We start from the raw sequence: 19,040 nt of genomic DNA on the forward strand, positions 1-19,040 counted from the left end.
GTAGTTGCAAAATGTTCTTTAATTATATATAGCACCTCCCTATTTCTTAGTTTTAGGTGTCCGTCAAAGCAAGACCATTTTGCCTAGTCCTTGCTTGTGTTTTCAAGTTTTTTTCAAATGTTTTCATGGTCTATTTTATGTATTTTATTTTTGGATTGACTATGGGGGTAATTCAGAGGTGGACACAGTAGCTGCTACTGCATCTGTATGGTAATGCCACGGCCAATGGGCATCCTTTTGAGATGCTTACCAGATGCGTCCGAGTTCAGAATATGTACACTCAAAGGCGCCCCATCAATTGGACATCGGACTTTCGAGCACATGATCCACATGTGTCAGTGAAACTGCGTCTTCCGAAGCAGTCCCTGTCACCGACACCCCCCCACCGATATGCCCACCGCTGTTAGCCACCGATTAATTTACATATGCATTAATATTGTCCATACTTGTACAAATTAGGCTCCAGAGAATGTGCAGTGCGTAAACGTTACATTCACAAAACTGACATGTGTTCAACTCTGCTTAAGCCACGTAGTCAAAGAGGGGTATTCAATATGAAATGTAAACTTCGCTGTCGAAGTTTACGTTTCATATCGGAGTTTTTACCTGCGTTAAAGTATCGGGCGTGCGCCCGCTTATCCCCGTATTCAATATGAAATTAACAAAAACGGGAGACTCCAAAGTTGGATTTGCATAAAGTTACAAATTTTTCCTTAAAAAAATTGTAGGACCCCCCTAAGGTTGTAAAAACATGGGGGATCACTATGGGTACCCCCGTTTTAGCCTGTAATTGAAAGTCGGGGATTTAAATAGCCACAGCAGGTGTTTTTTCCCGACATTGAAGAAGTGATGCAGATGAGCACTTAGGTTATTTTTTTCGTTTTTTTAAGTGGTCCCATCAAATTTTTGGTACATGAAAATGGGTACTAGCATATTTTGATGTCCCTAAAGTAAGTTTTTAAAAATTCTGCAATTGTGCACCTGCCGCTATAAATCTATTCTAGAAAACATCTACCGCATACATGCAGAATAGCCCTGAACCTATTTCCCTATTGTTAAACAATTTTTTCCCATTTTTTTTTTTTCACCCCAATTTTTAAATAAATTTTTTTGGGGTGTCCCTATTTTTTTTTTAAACTTTTTTTGACACAGTTCTTTTTTAAATGTCATTCCCAGGGGTGCAGGCTATTTTTTTTAAGCCTGCAACCCTAAACCCCAATTCTGCACTTTTTTCGACACCTATTCAATGGTGAAAACTTATCCCCATTTTTTTTCAAAGACTTTTCGAACCTGAATACGGTGTAAAACCAAAACCAGCGAAAATGGCTTCATCAGTGCGAAATTATCGCAAAAACGGACTTTTCGCTCCAAATTGTTTTTTATCAAAGACTTTTCGAACCTGCGATAAGTCTTTGAAATTGAATACGGTGTAAAAGTCAAAACCTGCGATAATGACATCAAAAGTGCGATATTAACGCAAAAACTATGTTTTCGCTCCCATATTGAATACCCCTATTAGAGTAGGAAATGTTCACCATGTTAGTAATACAAAGTTCTAGTTCTCTGTCCATAAGCATTATGATACTGCTGTTGCACATTATATCTTTGTGCATAAAGCACTAGTATATTATGTTATACAGAGCTGCACATTCATGGGTATACATACAATGACACTGAAGTAGAAGGTAAATGTTGCTGTGACCCAGAAAGTTTATAATCTAATAAACTTCAGAAATTGAAAACATTACATGATTTACTAATGGAGTTTGTTTGGCTTTGCTAGTTTTCGAATATAAAAAATAATGAACTTATATTGTTTATGTGCTTTTTATCTGTATGTGGCATATAAACATTGGTCCTATCTAATTTATGTTTTTCTTGTCTGTCAGGTTTTCTATTGTGAGCCATAGACAAGGGATACAACACATTATCAATGAGTACTATGTTGAGGTATTTGATTGGTTCTATGATGAATTGAAGGAGATTCAACAAGAATATGAAACATTTAAGGTATATATAGTATTATTTTGTTTTTAAAAACAAATACATATAATATATTCTACTGTAAAGAAATGAATGAAACTTGTCCTCTAGCAATGACCAAGCAAATTATCAGGGATATATATTCCATTACATCCCTATCTGTATGTACACTCTTACACAATATGTCGGGCACTGGCTCCATTCACCTGCCCGGCATCGGCAGCTGGGTTGTTACATCAGCCCTACATGTAGGCTGTCTGAACGACCCTGATGGAAGACCTGCGGGAGCATGCATGGTCATCCATAGTGGGTACACATTTGCCGATGTGGCCGATATGTCAGTCCAATCCGCCGGATATGGTAACATTTTGTCTATTAAGGTCCTGTATTAGATTGATATCTGTTGATTGTGGAGGCCATTGAAGTACACTGAACTCCGTCATGCTTTGGAACCAGTTTTTGATGATGTGTGCTTTGTGACATGGCGAATTATACAGCTGAATGCAACCATTAGACAAGGAGTAGACTGGACCATAAATGGATGCACATGGTCATCAACAAAATTTAGGAAGGCTGTGGAATTTAAACAATGCTCAATTAGTGTTAAAGGGACTCATGTATGGCAAGAAAACATTGAACATCCTATTACACCACCAGCCTGAACTGTTTACACAAGTCAAGATGGATTCCATGGATTTATGCTTACAAATTGTGGTCCAACCCCTTCTCAGCAGAAATTGAGATCAGGAGTACATTTTTCCAGTCTTCATATGTTCAGTTTTGGTGAACCTGTGCCCATAGTAGGTTTAGTTTCCTCTTCTGAACTGGCAGTAGAAGAGCCCCGGTAGTCTCCTGCTGCAGTAGACCATCCTCTTCATAGTTCCATGTGTTGTGTTGTGCAAGATGCTCTTCTGCATTCTACCGTAACCAGTTTGGCCATTATCCTCAGAATTTTCTGATTAACAAAGTTTTCCACCAAAGAATTGCAATTGCAAGAGTGGTATAACCACGTTAAATTAAAAAAGGCTTAAGATCCTTTGTACTCTCCTAAGACATAATTATATCCCCATTCTATCACTAAATCGAATGTATTATTATTATGCAGTGACTACAATCTCTCTCTTGCAGGATGAGCCGGACTTACCAAGAAACATGCCACCTGCAGTAGGAGCAATTATCTGGTCACGGAAGTTGCTGTCAAAGATAGAAAATACAATGAAGGTAAAAATATGTTTATTTTAAATATTGTCTTGTTCTGTAAATTACTACAACATGTTATAAAGGGTTGTGTATGAAATACTGACGGCTTAAAAGCCGTCGGTTCAAATCCCGACCCTGGAAGCCCGACACATCATAAGCCCGACACCGGCTGGTAAGTATATTTAACCCTGCCCTCCTCTCTCCCTCCCCTAACCCTAACCCTCCCTTTGGAGTGCCTAACCCTAACCTCCCCCCGGTGGTGCCTATCACCTCCCCTAGCCTAAACCTAACCCTCCCGGGGTGGATGCCTAACCCTAAGTCCCCCCGGGGGGTGCCTAAACCTAATCCCCACCCCCACCCCAGTGTCTAACAGGTCACGACGCCCGGCTAACCTACGTTCAGTATGCCGGGAGTCGAGATTTTGGCGTGGTGTCGGTACTTAGACGCCTATCTTTAGTCCAATGCCGGGCTTTCAGTGTTGGGATTCTGGCAGTCTGCATTTCGACCGCCGGCATCCTAACTACATCCCGTTATAAATACAGAATAATAATTTGTGCTGAAGTCACGTCTAATTATTTTATTTTATTTTTAAGGCCTTTAAAAATGTGAGAATTGTAGCTACATGCCTCACGTACTCACATACTGTAAAGCTGTACAATCGAATAGCTTCTGCCTTGGTCTTGTATGAAGACTTGTGGTATCAGAGGTGGAAGTCACAGGTAGACAAAGGTCTGAGTGGACTTAATTTTACATTACTCGTCCGAGAACCTTTTACACAGGAACTGACAGTCAACACAGATGTGAGGTAAGTGGCAGTTTCCTGCACCTTTATCTTTACAAGATACAAGCTCTACATTGCAGTACGCTGGTTAGAAAAATATTATTTTTATTTTTTAATGCATTATTAAACAGTCCCCATGAACATCTATTACAAATTAAATCTTCAGCGATTTAATTTGTAATTTACTGTATGTCGCTCACTATCTAAAATGTATTCAGATGTTTTTACCAGTTGCTGAAACATATTTTTATCCAATTAAACTAGAATACTCCATCTCATTGAAGAGACAAAATGGATGTTGAGGCTTGGGATCAATGTTCCAGAATCGGCTCTGGTGGCATTTCAGCAGGTATATACTGTATTTAACACTGGAGAACCTCACATTTACTACTTTTGATCAGGACTTAGTGAGAAGACCCTACGTGCAAATCCATACACTTTACTGGTGTTTAGCTCACACAAGTCAGAGTTGGGTCTTAAAGGTGGCAGGCTATGGCAGCTATCAGGCAGCTTTCTGAGGGTGAAAGTGGTAACAATGTCTGTGGAACTAATTAAAAAAAAAAAACCAAAATGGAAATTAGTTTGCACCTTGAAATAGTGCTGATTAATGTGATAACAATTATATTTTATACAGTACACAACACTAATACAAATGTTACTTTGGTAATTTATATAAGATAAGAACTCCCACCAACAGAATGGGTTAGGCACAGTAGTCTCTTTATAGTACTAAGGGCCTGATTCAGACTTGTACGCAAACCCTATAGTTTGCATACAAGTCCGATGGCGGGGGAACTTAGCTGCGCATGACCCGTTCTGCATCTTGCAAGATCACCTGCAGTGCTCCCTAAGCCAAAGCATGATTGACATGCTGTAGCCATTTGGGGGTGGAGATGATGACCTATTTACAAAACTGGGGCGTGTACACCAATAACATAGGTTTTAGTGATTAACTTCTCGAGTAACATATAAATTGGCATCATCAGGAAGGCTGGCCATTGGGCCAGGTGCAGAGAAGCACGCTATTGCAGTCTGTTTTATATGCAGAGGATAAAGTGGATATGCGAAAATATGCAGATGCTGGGATTTGTACTGACACACTCACAGGTGCCATCGCAAATCCACGAAACTGCATACTGATACGCAGCCACATACGCAGATCCTGTGATAATTGCCCATCCCGAGTAACCCTATAATTGGCTGCATGAACTGAGAGACTGGAGCCATGTGAGTACTGAATCGCAGATGCATGCAGCGACATGCCAGTGTTTTTGCCTCATACCTCTGTTACTTTCCCAAAATGGCCCTTAAGTGTCATTCATGCTGTGAGTAAAGGTCTCTGCTTGTGACTATGGTAATGGATTTTGATGCATGTGCAATACGACTCAGATGCATGCGTAGATAGCCGATAATCGCTCAACTGCGAAAACATTGGAATAGTGTACTACTCTGAATAAGACCATTGACCATTAAAGATTAACAACCATTGATAGTTTGCCACCGATGAACAATGGTTCTGCCATAGATGGCAGAAGTCCGATGGGTCCGGTTCTCTGGCAGAGAGAGCAGCAATGATATTTTTTTAATATGTTTTCATTTTCCTGGCGCAGCGAGGGGGGGGGGGGGGGGGATGGGAAAAAGCTGTACCTTTTGGCTTTTCCTTGATTGGCCCGCCACAAACCCTGTTAGAGCTGCGGTACCGATGTTGGCGCAAACCATTAATTGATGGTTTCCCACAATCCATATATACCACTAATGACACCAGCGATTGAGACCATCAATGGTAGACCCATTTATGGCCATGCATAATCATCAGTAAAGATCCCAGATGTGAAGTTTGTGTTGCCGTCCCACTTCTTCGCTACCCATTCTTAAAATTCCATCTATGCGGTCATAGATTCCATCCGTCTATCCAGAACTAAAGATGCTGCAACAATTGGATGTCATTTCTGCTTTTTCAATGATACTTGATCTGTTGACACTTTCTGCAGAAAACCTTTGTGTGCTTTTTTGGGGACACCTTCCAAACACTCCCAGGATCACGTTGGTTGTTTGTGTTGTATCAGCTGATGTAAATGGATGACCATTTCTCAATTGGTCTGTATCACTTCCAGTCTCCTTGAAATTCTAAATAAGTTTGCAACAGTGTCATGTGTGATGTTTTTGCCATGTTACATTTTAAAGTCCATTGCAACCTTGCAACAGCTTCTTAATCCTGCCATCAGAATGATTTCTATATATTCGTCTTTTGACAAAGGCATTAAATGTTATCTGTGTTTTGTGAATAAAGTATTTTATGACTAGACAGTCTAATACATGTAGCCCTAAGTCTCAAAGCATGTTTAATAGGACACAATTTCCCACTTAAAGCTAAAACTTTAATTAAAAGCATTAGGGCTCTTACACAAGAGACACTGCACTGAATCTTTCATACAAAGATTGCCTGAGCAGAGCCCAAGCTGGATGGTAGATGTCCTGGCTATGTCAGTGCTAGAACTTTGCAAAATAAAGCAAATAGTGTGGTCCCAGGCAGGTGTCTCAGCCAGAAAACTGTTATTGAGAAGACAGAGGATATAGCAAAATTTGTATTTCATGTGAAAAACCCCTTTAAGGTGTCATTAAGAAAGAATGTGATTTGTCTAAGTGAGACTACAACATAGAGATTAAGGTATCATACAGTATTTCTCCTAAAAGTTAAGTATGAAACTTAAGTTGCTTAAATTTTAGAATGGCAAATTATAAATACGTACAATAAAATGGATTTATAATAGGCTAAAAGTACCAACCACAACAAGGTAAGATGAGTAGATCCTCTAAAAAGCATAATTTAGAATCTGTCATTTGAATCACATTGGAAATGTTTTTATACCCAAGGCAGAAAAATTCAAGATGTACAGAAGCAATTTAGAAGATGTAGTTAAGGAGTATGGGAAAATTCAACAGACGATCCCTGGGAACTTTGCTATATTGTTCACCTCCCATCTGGAGCGAGTCAACCGCCAGTTCCAACCAGGATTGTCTACCTTATCATGGAGCAGTGTCAACATAGAAGGCCTCCTTCATCAAACAAGTGCTGCTGTGAAAAGGTGAATAACCAAGATCAGGGTCATGCTAAATAATGGTGCATGATTCAAATCGACAGTTACATTCTAGGTTATTGTGAATATTGTATTTTAGCATTTAAAAGTTATCAGAAAATGTAATTTTATTTTGTAGCCTACAGTTTTCACTATGAGGTCTATTCACCATCACTTAATTTATACAAAATCAGACAAAAATTAACATTTTCACCTACATTTGTAGTATTATTATTATTATTATCTTTTATTTATATGGTGTCAAAAGTGTTCTGCAGTGCCTTACAAAGTATATAAATAAATAAGGGAACAAGAAACCAGTTATTTACAGTACAACACAATGCAGGCCATGGACATGGCTTATACCCCTTTCAGATATACAACCCGGGAAAATTCCTGCTCAGACCCGGGAATTTCTCCTGTGCAAATTCCCGGGTATTTGGTCGAGACCCCCCTTTCACACTACAGTGTCTTCCCAGGAAATTCCCAAGTAGACCCCTTTCAGATATAAACCGGGATTTTTAGATTACCTGCCTCTCCTCTGCCGTCTGCCGCTCCTAGCCTATCCCCTCTCCAGCTGCCGCTGATTAAGTCATCAAAATGCGGTAGGCAGCCGGCCAATCCCAATCCAGCCATTTTTTAAAATGTTATTTTATTAATAAATTATTTGTTTTATTCCCTATTTGCACCCCCCCCCCACCTCCAATGGGGAAGAGATAGAAACCTTTCCATAAATGTACTGCCCTGGTGGTTCAGCGGGAGTGCGGGCGGCTGTGGCAGAGACCTGTCAGTGGTCTCCAGCGCTGGCGGGTGTCCCTGGCATCTGGCTGGGGTCTTCTGTGTCGCGATCTACAGCGACACAGCCACTGGCACGGGGGGTGGTGAGCAGCGCTCTGGGCTGCCCACTCAATGTAAAAGCTGCTTGGTGCAGCCCGGGAGGAGTAAATTCCCAGGTAGCACCATTCAGACATAAGCAGGGTAATTTCCCGGGAAATTCCCTGGTCGATTGAAGGGTCGGCTACAACGTGTTCCCGGGTAGGTACCTTTCAGACATATGCGGCAACCCAGGAATTTGGCTGAGGCAGGCCAAATTCCAGGGATTCTCGGTATGTCTGAAAGGGTCATTATACACATTGCTGCATTAGCAATTATAACACTCAAACTAAGCAGCAGGGAGTCAGCAGGGAGAGAACATGTAGTAGTGGGTTAGGATAAGAGCTGATAGGCCTTGATGAAGTAGTGGGAATGAGAGACCGTTTGAAGATTTGTAGAGAGGTGGAAAGTCTGATTGGGAGAGGGAGAGAGTTCCAGAGGTAGGGAGCAACACGGGCAAAATCTTGGAGGCCGGAGTGGCCCGATACTATAAATTAATTTAATTTTCGGGGTCCATTATTAAGGTAATGCAGGAGATATCATGGATATATCCTTCTTACCTTTCACTCTAAATCTGGCCTGCTCTCCCCATACACCAGTATTTATATAGAAAATACAAACCTTTCGGAGCTTGACTGCAGGAACCTTTGCCATTTTCAGATGTCGCTTGATCCCGCACCCCTGCTGGTTCCATATGGGAAGGAGTCCCGGTTGCGAAGAGGGGTCCATTAATCCCTCTGCCACTGCTCAACTCTTTCTGTCGGAAGTCACGTATGTGTGAACCCAATTTTACGCATGCGCAGTAACACTGCCGAGTCAGACTTGTTAGTGCTTCACAGGGGGCAGCTGATCTTCAAATCAGCTGTCTCCACGCCGGAGCTTGTGGGAAGTTCAATACTTAATTATCGGGGGCCATCTTGCCCCCAATAATTGACATAATGAATAGGCCATATATATGGAGCAGTTTAAGCATTGACTACATATTTTCAATAGTTAGCAGTCATATCTGCAAGATCTATAAGCTAGAAAAAGAAAGTATACACTCTCTAATACCCTAACCTTGTTCCTGATAATGAAAGATTATCTCAAGCAATGTTTGTTCAGTTAAAGGATCATTAACATTTTCTAAAATAGACTTTTACGTAGGGCTTTTTTTTTAAATACTCATACTCAGAAAAAAGATATACTTTCTTCTTTGTATGGGTTCCACTGTTCAAGCAGGAAGTAATCCAATAGGTTCTCCTATTTAGATTTCAGGGGGCTGGTTCAATCCACAATTCCTACAGTTTTAGATTTCTGTGGGCAGCACCTATCGATATATGTTGATTTATAGTATGCCACAGGCAGGAGTATACAGTTGTTTCCATTTCAAGGCAATCACGTTTTTATCATAGAACAAGAGAGATATCAAGAGTGTGTGGCTGGCACAAAATGGGGTCAGATTGCCCACCCAGGCCTACATTGGATCTAGATTCAGAGGGCAAACAAGGCTGATCAAAGTTAAGGCCATAATATCCGTCCAGAAGGTTACTACTATGTAACATGACCTTAACCCCCATGGGAAATACCATAACTCCTATACATGATAGCATGAGTGTGACATAGGATGAGAGGGAACAATAAAGCAATATGTTAATGCAACAGTGTGAATATGCATCCTGTGTATGAATCCAATTGAGGTGACTGTGTGTTCTAGGTTATCTTACATTGAGGGAATATCTGCTTGTTGTATATCAAAACATTTTGACTTGAGATATGAGTGCTTTTTACTCATATGGATTGCACAATGTATTGACAAGAACAACTTCTCAAAGTGGTACTGAGTCACACCTGGAACAGTTGCCAAACAGCAGCATGTTGTAAATGGAAAATATTATAATAAGGATGACAGTTATGGTCTTTCAAGAGTTGAAAAGAGAATGTTCAGAGTAAATATGGACAGATATACAGTATATTCAAACCAAGGTAAGCACTCCATGCCCAGATGTACCTCAGTATCATTTCAGCGCAACATTAAACATTTAAGCACTAAGAGGGCACTGACAGGACTTCATTAACCATTAGAAGTAGCTAAATAGGAGCCCCCGATAACATATATCTGTGTAAATCTGTATCTCAAATGTTTTGTTTTCTTTTAGTATGGTTGTGCTAAATAATAAAGAGAAAAATTTAAATGCACCTTTTTATCTTTATCATATAGGTTACAAAACATCGTCGATAAAGTTACAGAAATTAAGGAGCAGGTGATTGAAAACACACTTGAAGCAGTCGCATATTGTGACTTACTTTCTGTTGACGCGATCACAAATGCACCAAAGGTACAATATTGTGACTATTGCTAATTTAACCAATAATGGGTAACTCCAGCCAAAAATAAAATATTACTCACTATTTCTCCTTTCCCTCAATCAAGAAGAATTTATAGGTGATCCAATGCTGGGGACCGATTCACAGGTTTTTCATTTTATTTCCCTTAATAGCCGTTGTCTTCTACCCTTATTACACTAGATTAAACAAGCATTTACCACTGGTGTGTCTCATACTTCGGATTATTTCTTATGCACACTTTCTGTTTTCATCCAAAATAGAGTTCCTCAGTTGGGCATTTTATGAACATTAAAATGTTTTGATGAGGCCTAAAAAATAATAGTTGTGTGTTTTGTATATGTGACTTATACATAGGGTATCTGTGCAGACCTCACACTTGTGTTGCCACAGGACAATGTGAATGTTTATGTTGGTTTTTATAGCACGCTTCTGACATCCAAGATCCTTCAATTGGGAGATTTTTTAAAACAATATAAGGATCAAATCTGGCAATATCTCCTTTAAGGGTAAATGTACCAAACCTTTTAAAGAGGATAAGTGGAGACATTTTGCCTGATTCAGCAGCGATCGCAACTGCGATTACGCACGTAATCGGCCGATTGATGCATTCGTGCATGTGTATGCTTGGCAGTGCGCGTGTACGAACACTCCACTGTAATCGGGACTGCGACAGTGACTACGCAGAGTGATTGACAGGAAGTACCATTTGGGGGTGGTGACGGGGGGATGGTCGGCGAAACGCAGGCGTCCCAGTGCGTTTGAACGCCGTTGCAGGGGCGTGCATAAATTATCCAATGCGATGCCGTACGCAGCTTGAGCTTGCACTGCGTGTGATGAGGTTCGCAATTCCTGACTAAGGTCAAACCTTGTGCAAGTTTGCGTGAGGCTGCGATGGTACACGATGTTACCGATGGTTTTGCAGTCTTGCTAAGTATTACGGATGTGTGTAAGGTAAAGGGGGCGTCCTTATGTTAGGGTGCTTATGGCATAGCAATCGCAGACATTAGCATATCTTCACAGTGAGACTGTGTGCGTAATCACTATTGCGATCACAATTGTGATCCTTTAAGAATCAGGCCCATTGTCCATAGCAACCAATCAGCTACTAGCTATCATGTATCAAATACATTATATAAAATGATTGGTTGCTACATCCAACTTCGCTAGTATCTGATTGGTTGCTACATCCAACTTCGCCCACTGTCTTCCTTAGAAGGCGTGATACATGTCCCCCTTAATCTGTTGTTGTTTGTGGCATAGGTTGCAGGTTTACGTATATATTGCTTAGAAAACCCAGGTGTAGATTTAAAACAAAATGAATCAGTGCTGAGGTTATTTACTCTTTATCTCTGCTATAAATTACATTGTACTTTCAGAGACCTGCAGAGTTTGTACAACTCCTGCAGTTGTATTTGCTGGAAAAGAGAAATGAGTTAGAAGTCATGGCACGTCTCATTAGAAGTGGATTTGAAGATATCGTAAAAACACTAAAGTCTTTCCAGGTAATGTAAAACATTATACATACAATGGTGTAATTATTTAGCTAATATGGTATATTAAAATAAATATTTGTGTTTGTTACAGTTTAGTATCTAAGGAAGGAGAGTCAGAATGTCGAGCAGAGAATCCCAACACAGTACTAATGTTATTTACAGCATTTCAACCTTGTCGGCATTATAACTTTAAATATGGTGCTTTAACATTGTGTTTAATGTTATAATGTCATAAGAGTCAAAATGGACAGATCATAGTGATAAGGTGTGCTTGTCTTCCTGCAAGTGGTATCCCAGATCTAAAAAACAGATCTCGCGATTTCAAGTGACAAAATTGGTCAACATTGACTGGAAATCAATGTTATGGATGGTAATAATACCATAGGAACTAAAAAAGGTACAACTTACATGATTTTAGCTGTTTTTATACATTTAAAAAAAAAAAACACTTGGAGGTCCGTGCACCTCTCTAACAGATCATACCAGACTCTAAGGGAGAAGCTCCTAACTGAGCCACCTCCTGTGATATACATGGAGCTACTTACTGAGCCGCATCCTGTGATATACATGGAGCTACTTACTGAGCCACCTCTTGTGATATACATGGAGCTATTAACTGAGCCACCTCCTGTGATATACATGGAGCTACTTACTGAGCCGCATCCTGTGATATACATGGAGCCACTTACTGAGCCACCTCTTGTGATATACATGGAGCTATTAACTGAGCCGCCTCCTGTGATATACATGGAGCTACTAAGTGAGCCGTCTCCTGTGTTATACATGGAGCTACTTACTGAGCCATTTCCTGTGATATACATGGAGCTACTAATTGAGGGCTATGTTTTGATATATATGGCGCGTTTATCTGAGCCCCCCAATGCACTATATATGAAGCTTCTAACTGAGTGGGTTCACAAAGAAACTTTGTAGAAAACAAGCTTTGCTGGGGAACAGCCATTTTTGCAGAAGTGCGATTGGCAATATAATCTTTGGGCCTGATTCTGAGTTGCACGCTATTCAGAATGCAGATAAATCTCACATTTTTTAGCAAACTGTGCAAGTGAACTGCATACGCCACTTACAACAATAATGAATGCTTCTGTAGGGCTGAATGGGGGTCACTGGGGCATTCACACGTAGAAGATGCATTCCATGGGCATGTTGTGGGTGTATAGATAGAGTTGCTGGCTATTCTGAGATGAGCATATGCTCCGATTTCAGTATGATGTCCTGTATCAATGGTGGTTTTGGTGCAAATGCTGATGATAGTTATGACAGCTGCTCTCGTAAACGAGGTCTGGGGGGCAGTATGGTCACATACATATATCCCACTCAGAATACAGGTGGATGTACACATGGAATTTCCAATTCCTGGGAGTTCTGCTTTTTCTTCTCCCTCAGCACTGTTGACCTGATGCTTGGACTAATGACTGTTGGAGTAATGTAAAATCTGCACATTGGCTCTGTGCATGCACACAAAACTGGCCACACTGCTTGTTACAGGATAGGTGAGATGGGGGAGGGAAAGTCTAACATAAGCCGAGTGCAGTAATGAGTACGTATGTGCAAACAGACTCTGACTGCACAGAGATCCATATACACTTGTAAAAACCACATCAAGTGCCTGACCACAGTCGTAAAAACACACTGATGATGACATCACCAACCTTAGCTAACCGAAAAAGTAAAAATATAAAAATTGCAATATTTTGTGAGAAAAATACAATTTTAGTAATATATAAGTTAAGTTGACCCTGTGGTATATTTTGAGATGTAGTCATGGTGGGCTGGGTACACTTATTGTTAAAACCTAACGGAGCAATGTTGAAAATGTTGCTTCTAAGTGCTGGAAAAGGTATATTTCCGGTCTGCAAAATTTCACTCAGGAAAAGCCTTAACTAAAGGTTGCCCAAGGTGCAGTGCCATGGAGTTAGCACTGTCACTGCCCCACGACCTCTGCATCTGGCTATATATATTCCAGAATAACCTTTATACTACGCTGGTTGTTACTATAAAAATTCAATACAAATGCTAAAAACTTGGCAGTTCATCAAGGATGATCCTTTTTCAGCAAATGATCTAAAAACAAAACACATAAAATACAAACACCAAAAGGGCTGTTTTTTATAACGTGGTCAAGCGTACATATTAAATACTTGAAACTATTACTTATCTGAGCTCTTTACCAGTTCAACTCCCTTCTTTGGGTCAATTGGAAAGATTAACGGAGGACCCCTTCACTCAATGGATCTTATAACGATACCCTTGTATCTAATGCACCTGAAAAAAATGGCCACAGGCCATTCATTGTGTAGTGTTCACTCCTGCACAGAAGTGACCACAGCTAGGAGCTACAACTTTTTAGAGCTCACAATCTGTACTGGGGTGTGACATCAAGTTGTTACCATCTTATCCTCGAGTATACTACAGTGTGAGCTGGTGCACACCATGCTAGGTGTAATGTGCACGAGCCACAGCCACAATTAGGTCATCATGCAGACATGCATGATTACATATTCTATATCAGGGTCCAATTTTATAACAAAATAATGAGATACAGCTTCAATATCCAATATCCAAAAAGCTTGGATCCAGAAGTATTTTGGATATTAGCTTTTTCTGTATTTTGGAATATTTCCATACCATAATGAGATATCTTGGGAATGGGACCCACATCTAAACACAGAATGCATTTATGTACTGTGGGCCTGATTCAGACAGCGCTCGCAAGCGGTTCGATGGTCCCCCACTGCGCATGAGCCGCCTGTGGCGTGCACATGCTCGAGACCCATCCTGCGACTGCAGTTCAGTCACTACGGGTCTCGCTACAAGACGGGACGGCTGTCGATGGTGAGTGACAGCTCGCCCCGTTTTGTAGGCGGGGAGGGGGGGTGGCTGCAAAAACGCAGGCATTCCCTTAGGAACGCCTGGCATTTGTGGGTGGCCCTACTGACATCACTAGTGATGTCAGTAGTGGACTTCCTGCTCTATTAGAGCAGGAAGTCCACTCGGTCTTGCAGGAGCCAAGACCCTACCACAGGGACTCTTCGCAAGCCCGATGGTCGCGATAATCGCGACGGACTCCAGGCCGCTCGCACAAGCTGTGGGTGGTCACCCACAGCTTTGCAAGTGGGCTGGAGAAAAAAAAAACACAGCCCTGATTCAGAGCGAGCGGCTCTGAATCAGGCCCTGTAGACACATTATACACACAGACTGAATGCAATTTTATACAATATATGTAATAATTTTGTGCATCAAACAAAGTTTGTGTACATAAACAAAATTCCTTTATGTTTCATATACACAGAGCCTGAAGATGTTAGACAATATTTTTAATAATTTGTGCATTAAACAAAGTTTGTTTACATTGAACCATCAAAAAGTAACGGTGTCACTATCTCAGTCATGCTAAAAAAATTCTGTATTTGAAAATATTCTATTTTTCTGAATATTTGGATATGGGAGACTCAACCTGTAGATAGATAGATAGATAGATAGATAGATAGATAGATAGATAGATAGATCTCAATACAATCACTGAAAATAGTCAAGTGAATTAAAACCTAAACTCTGTCCCTTACTGCTTATTTTTGTTTCAGGAATCCATCCCAGAATATAGCAGGACATCTGTCTCTGTGAGGAATATTGCTTCTAATTCCTGGCTGAAAAAAACTTCACGTAAACCCCAGACAGTGTTTCTATCCTCAGATAACTCCAGCATGGATTACCCTGAAGAAATCGTCAGTCAGGTCCTGGGTGCGTTGCTCAGACAGTGATTGTTCAGTTCATATTAAGGATTGTTACTGAATAAATCATATTGACTGATAAGATTAGTCACAATATTGTCTGAAAGCTGAGTGTATAAATTCTAATCCATTGTATTTAATGTCAAATAATATATCCTTACTTGATATTTTTTAAAATGTGATGAAGTTTTTTTGGAATGCTAAATATTTAGGGAGGTATGTATACATTAAAACAGTATTACAAATACAAGTCAAACTGGATCTGTCACCATGAAATAGTTTTCATAATTTTTCATATGCTATTATCCAAAAACAAATCATCCTACTCCCTTGTATAAATTCATAGTACATGGGGAGTTTGTATTCTAAGAGAATGTAAAACAGCAAGAAAAGGATCCGCAGGGCTTTTCTCTCAGCTGGTATACAAACTATATAGGGATGGGCAGATAACAGCAAGTATTGTTATGAAACTCAAGGTTAATAGTAATCTGTTAGGGACAATAGTGTTAGGCAGATCGTTTCACTAGGAAAGTACGGCACTGCACAGAGTGTCCTCAGGACACTCCAAGCGGCTTTACAGATTGTAGGGTGCGTGCCCAGTGTCCAAATGTGCCCCACCTGCAGTGCAACATCATTATGCCAATACAGTATAAGTACAGAAGAGCCCAAATACTACTTTGCAGTTGATTAGTTAATAAACAAAACAAAGGTCATTTTATATGAAGCAAGTTTCCTGGGACAACAATTTGCTATTTTTATTACTAAGAGTTATATATGTGTGTGTGTATGTGTATATATACTGTCTCTCTCTCTCTCTCTCTCATATATATATATATATATATATATATATATATATATCTTCTTAGATATTTCTCTCTAGTTATTCAGCTTTGTTTAGTTTCATTTGTGGTAGAGATTAAATGCATGAGTAATGTTTACTTTGCTAGACATTGCTCTGAAAACTAACAGTATGATTACCACATCTTACTGGCAGAGCCAATATGTATAATTGTTTTATTATTTTGGTTTTGTTTGTTTCAGCATTATTATATTTCTGTAGCAACTTGTGCAGTGGTTGCTGAGCTCATCTTCCAAACTTAAATTGTGACATTGTCATTCTTGGGTTTTAAGACAGGGAAAACATTTTATTAACAATCCAAATAAAGTAAACTGCATTATTTTTCAGTTAATTTTATAAAATAATTTTATAATTTCTTTTACAGAGTCACTTAGTAATCAGTTTTACCAGGCGGTTTACACCTGTATCTTGCGTTCCTTACTCATCCTAGCACAGTTAACAGGATGTGATATGCAATGTATCACAAGTGGCCTTTTCCATTTATTTAATGAAACATCAGGAACTGGATCACAGAAGAACAAACCTCCGGTTAATACATGCACTCTTAAAGATCTGCTTTTGAGTTCAAAACTTCAGGCACAGAGTTTACGGTAAGATTTCACTATGCTGTCTCAAAAAATAGCATTAACCTAAAACAGAATCGGAAATAAAATCAACCTACCCAGTGGGCTAATCACTAGCAATCTTGGGGCTCCTATATCCATCCATGGTTCATCACACAGCTCTGAAGGAAAACGGGGACAATGTGGCACATGTGGAGATGGGTCTGAGTGCTGGGAGTCTGTCTCACCCCCTACCCACTGTAACTCTCTCCTCACTACACTAAGCTTCAGTGTCCATTGAGTCTCCTACCTGCATCACTGTATTCTCTTGCTGCTGTTGGCCGTAACTAGGGTGTGCAAGCAGTGCTCTTGCCCAGGGCCTTTGGAGTGGCACCTTCATTGCCCCACGACACTTGCATTTGGCTTGCAGGATGCCAGGAATGGCACCCTGCAGTTTGTTGCACTGCTACAATGCTGCCTAGGGGGTCCTTTGCCAACTTTGGCATGCACCATGCAGCCTGTACAGCTGCCTGGTGCTGTTTTCTCATGATGTCATGGTAGGGACGGCACAGGGCGCAACATTGCCTTGCTCTGACACTGTTTGGGAGTGACTAAAACATACTGATTCTATAACCCATTGGCTTGGGGTAGGCAAACAGAAAGATCATTGACAATGATCATGATTGAACAAGAGGGAGGAGGGTCCTGATCGGTAGACCTTACGGACTAAGGTAGATGGGATATAATCTGAGGTGAACTGAGAAGAAAGAGGGAGGTGGGCAGATGAGAGATAAGCAGATGAAGAGAACTTATAGGCATTGATGAACAGGTGCGTTTTCAGAGAGTGTGTGAAGCAGTGTAGGCTTGTAGATAGTCTGATTAGGCAGGGGAGTGAGTTTCAGAGTGGAGAAGCTACATGGGAAAAATTTTGGATGCTGGAGTTGGAGGAGATATCAGCGCAGAGGCAAGATGACAGTCAGATCGAAAGCGGAGAGAGGAAGGGGCGGTGTGGATCAAGATGAGGTCAGAGATGTCGGAATGGAAGGAGAGGAGCGATGAAGTGCTTTAGGGGGAGGAATTTAAACAATATGTTCTTTAAGGGAAGAGAAGCCAGAGAAAAAGTTGAAAGAGAGGAGAGGTTGGCCCAAAGAGACAGGATAGGAAGAGTAGGTGAGCTGCAGCATAAGAGGGGAGAGGCGGGGATGGTATAGAGGAAAACCAAAGAGTAGGTGATTATAATAGTCCAAGCAAAAGATAACAAGGGCAGTACACCTACATGTAAACTATAAGGGAAGTGTGGTAGACAACAGACAGTAGATTTACTGACCATCATATTCATCATATGTCAGTAAAAAACTATAATTTAAACCCTGTTTTCCAGTGCTTGTACTTTTGATTCTTGTGGATGCTTTTTCCTCTGTATAAAAACTATTATGCATAAGTCTTGCTTTTCTCCTCCAGGTTTAAGCTGTCCCTAATGTTCCAGATACCGCACATTCTGATAGATCCCCCTATAGAAGAAGCAGAAGATGCTTTGGCGCAGGCTGTTCTTTCAATTATAAGTATAAGTGATTCTTCAAACTGGTGGTCAGGGGAGAAGAAAGGCCAATCCTTCCATGTGTGTATGGCTGCAGATGAGCTCCTGCAACACATTGCAGCTAAAATTATGAAATCTGTAGGAGGTAATTGCTCTGATCTATATTGTTTATTTGACCCCGGTATTAGTACTTAAAAAATAATTGAGAAAATATGTACATAAAGGACGCACTCTAAGGGGTGAACTTACGAAAGGTTGATTTAGATCGATTTAAAATCTATTTAAATTGATCAACATCTATGGGCTTCTGACTGCAATATCTGCATATTTATTATCCGTAGGGTTTCAACTTCAATTGAATTTGAAACCCTACAGATATATATATATATATGTGGATTTTGTGTTTGGAAAGCTCATCGATGTTGATCGACTTAAATCAATTTAAAATCAATCTTTAGTAAATGTACTCCTAAGAATTACTCAAAGAGAACAGAACCCAAGCGCTGTCCCAAGGTGTGCTGCACACCTACTCTTATAATATCAGTCATTAAGAGATGCCTCTTATTATACATATATATTTTTTATTTTTTTCCCAGGACTGTGAGTATATGGAATTCC

General features: G+C 40.3%; 1 protein-coding gene across 1 annotated transcript in view; it reads left to right on the forward strand.

The window, feature by feature from the left end:
* The window catches only part of LOC148542122 (dynein axonemal heavy chain 5-like), a 356,598-nt gene that overhangs the window by 82,259 nt on the left and 255,299 nt on the right, over window positions 1–19,040 (forward strand). The window contains exons 15-24 of the mRNA XM_088471686.1: window positions 1,890–2,010; window positions 3,112–3,204; window positions 3,777–3,988; window positions 4,229–4,313; window positions 6,839–7,050; window positions 10,115–10,232; window positions 11,619–11,744; window positions 15,338–15,494; window positions 16,708–16,933; window positions 18,347–18,567. Of these exons, the coding sequence (XP_088327812.1) occupies window positions 1,890–2,010; window positions 3,112–3,204; window positions 3,777–3,988; window positions 4,229–4,313; window positions 6,839–7,050; window positions 10,115–10,232; window positions 11,619–11,744; window positions 15,338–15,494; window positions 16,708–16,933; window positions 18,347–18,567 (1,571 nt within the window). The remainder of the gene's footprint in view (window positions 1–1,889; window positions 2,011–3,111; window positions 3,205–3,776; window positions 3,989–4,228; window positions 4,314–6,838; window positions 7,051–10,114; window positions 10,233–11,618; window positions 11,745–15,337; window positions 15,495–16,707; window positions 16,934–18,346; window positions 18,568–19,040) is intronic.

The sequence above is a fragment of the Taudactylus pleione genome, unplaced genomic scaffold (assembly GCF_031769625.1).
Source record: "Taudactylus pleione unplaced genomic scaffold, aTauple2 ptg000015l, whole genome shotgun sequence".
Lineage (NCBI taxonomy): Eukaryota > Metazoa > Chordata > Amphibia > Anura > Myobatrachidae > Taudactylus > Taudactylus pleione.